This window comes from Schistocerca serialis, chromosome 5 (genome assembly GCF_023864345.2).
Source record: "Schistocerca serialis cubense isolate TAMUIC-IGC-003099 chromosome 5, iqSchSeri2.2, whole genome shotgun sequence".
Lineage (NCBI taxonomy): Eukaryota > Metazoa > Arthropoda > Insecta > Orthoptera > Acrididae > Schistocerca > Schistocerca serialis.
Genome location: NC_064642.1, coordinates 618,150,346 through 618,152,906, shown reverse-complemented (window position 1 = coordinate 618,152,906; position 2,561 = coordinate 618,150,346). Strand labels below are relative to the sequence as shown.

The following is a 2,561-nucleotide window of genomic DNA, read 5'->3' as shown; positions in this document are numbered from 1 at the left end:
AAAGAGTAGTTTCTGATGTACGACTGTGATTCACACCTCATTCGACCGTTAAACTAACTCAAATACCTGCAAAGGGGGAGGGGGGATAGAGACAGTAAACATGGCAAGAAAATATAAGGTGTGCCCAAATGAAAAGTAGACCACATTAACACTCTAAGCGCCAAGCCCGTAAAATTTACGGGCCTGGGATCGCGCGAAAATCACCAAGCCCGTAAAATTTACGGGCCGCTACATTTAATTTCATTCAAAACACTGCAACGTTATTTCTACGGGTTTGGCCAGCGCTATACGTTTTTCAGATGTTTATTAACAAAATGCGTCCATAGATGTCACGGCAGCGCTGTAATTCATGTTAAAACTTATCTTTGCGTTCTCAGTCTGTATATCATTCAGTTGTTTGTCATCATGTTTCGGCGCGGTTTATCAGACGCAGAAATTGCGGATTTGATCAATCATAGCGACACTCTGGATAATGTAGAGAGTGATTCAGACGATTCTGAATGCAATGGTGTGTTTGAAGGTACGTATTTCCGAATTTTCCACGTAATTGTGCAGTACGCACATATCTGTTGAACATGTGTAAACGATGTATGTAGTTACACATAATGTGATATTCTTTTTAGAAGACGAGATTGATGACAGTTTGTCTTCAGATGAAGACGAGAATGATGTTGAAGGTGTTGCTTCAAATCCAGCAGCTGTGCCGTATCCGAAAGACAGTGAGTGGACTGCAGTTGACACCTACCGACCTCTGCCTGTCAACACGACACCCAGGCAGATACTAGTGGATATTGATGAGTCGAGTTCTGTACTGGATTGCAGTAAAGTGTTCCTTACTGACAGTGACGTAAATGAACTCAAGAGACAGACAAATTTGTATGCATCACAGACAATACAGAAGAAAAGAAGAGGAAATAATCTGAAGCCCCATTCAGTTTTGAGTTCGTGGAAGCCAGTGACTATAAGTGAGATGAGGCGTTTCTTGGGTATTATTTTCCACATGTGTGTTTCGAAAAAGCCCAAAATTGCGGACCATTGGAGCACTAATCCTGTTCTTAGTTGTAACTTTTGTCCCCATGTCATGAGCCGTTTGCGTTTCACTCAGATACTGTCATGCTTGCATCTTGTTGACAATTCAAATCAGAAAAAACCAGGCGAAGATGGATTTCATCCACTTTACAAAGTTTTGCCATATTATAATAATTTGAAGGAGCGATGTATCCAGGCATATCGTCCCTCAGAAAAAGTGACAATTGATGAAGGAATTTGCCCATTTCGAGGTCGTGTGAGTTTCCGTGTTTACATGCAAAATAAGCCTCATAAGTATGGACTGAAAGTATATGCTGTTGCTGAAGCCAGTAGTGGCTATGTTGTAAATTTTGAAGTTTATGCTGGTAAGCATATTGTTGACAATTCTTCGTCTGCGGTTATTTTGCGATTGTTGTCTGACAGCAGCTTGCTGAACAAAGGCCACACTGTGTATTTAGATCGATTTTATTCCAGTCCAGAGCTATTTCAGCAACTGGCAGAGAAAGGCACTGGAGCTGTTGGTACTGTGAACAAATCCAGGAAAGGATTGCCTAAAGATTTAGTATCTGCTAAGCTGAAAAAGGGCGAAATGTCTTTTCGGCGTAAAGATAATGTATTGGCAATGAAGTGGAAAGATAAGAGAGATGTGTATACATTGTCTACAAGGCATCAAGCAACATTTGGTACGCATACTAAGAGAAATGGGTCTGTAGTATTGAAACCACTTCAGGTACTTGATTACAACCTCAATAAAATTGGAGTGGATATTGGAGACCAACGCCTGCAGTACAATCCGTTCCAGCACAGAACTGTGAAATGGTGGCGAAAATTATATTTCCATTTGCTGCTTATGGGAGTATCAAATGCATTTTGGCTGTACAATGCAGTGCACAGGAAGAAAATTACAATAACAGACTTTATAACAGTGCTTGCAGTTCAGCTTGTTGAAGACGACACACTTGAATTCATTCCAAGAAATGAAGGAACTGTAGGTCGGCTAACAAAGAGACATTTTTTGCAGCACATACCTGCAACTACTAAGAAGTATGCTGCTCGTGTGTGTCACGTGTGCAGTTCCAGGAGCAAGAAACAGAGTGGCAAGGCTTCTCGCAAAGAGACACGATACGAATGTGAACAGTGTGGCGTTGCACTCTGCCTGGAACCTTGCTTTAAAATTTTCCACACTAAAAAACAATATGATTCTGTGTGAAATTTATATGTAATACTGTATACTATCAGAAACATGTAATGTAGTGCCACAATTTTGGTTAAAAATAAATCACAATTGTATTCCCTTATTCGTATGACTTTTTCTAAATTCTTAAAACATCTAAGTGATTTCTATAACTGTACCTTAAAGCTGTGCATTGTAAAGTAGTTTCTTTCACTCAGAATTAAAGTAGAAATGTGCAGCTTCAAGATGGTACCAAATTTGCCACAATCCAAACAGTAGATTTGATGCAGTAATTTTTTTAATATTGGTAAAATTGCCCGGTTTCTAGGGACGGGTGCATAAAATAGGCCTGGTACAG

The 2,561-nt window shown here is 39.9% G+C and overlaps 1 protein-coding gene across 1 annotated transcript; it reads left to right on the top strand.

Annotated features, from left to right (window-relative positions):
* Positions 1-586: 586 nt before the first annotated feature.
* LOC126482140 (piggyBac transposable element-derived protein 4-like) lies at positions 587-2,239 on the top strand. Its single transcript, XM_050106117.1, has one exon. The coding sequence runs from the start codon at positions 587-589 to the stop codon at positions 2,237-2,239; it is 1,653 nt and encodes a 550-aa protein (XP_049962074.1).
* The last annotated feature ends 322 nt before the right edge of the window (positions 2,240-2,561 follow it).

Excerpts from the sequence above, each read along its gene's own strand:
- LOC126482140 (XM_050106117.1), top strand. The coding sequence starts at position 587 with ATGTATGTAGTTACACATAATGTGATATTCTTTTTAGAAGACGAGATT.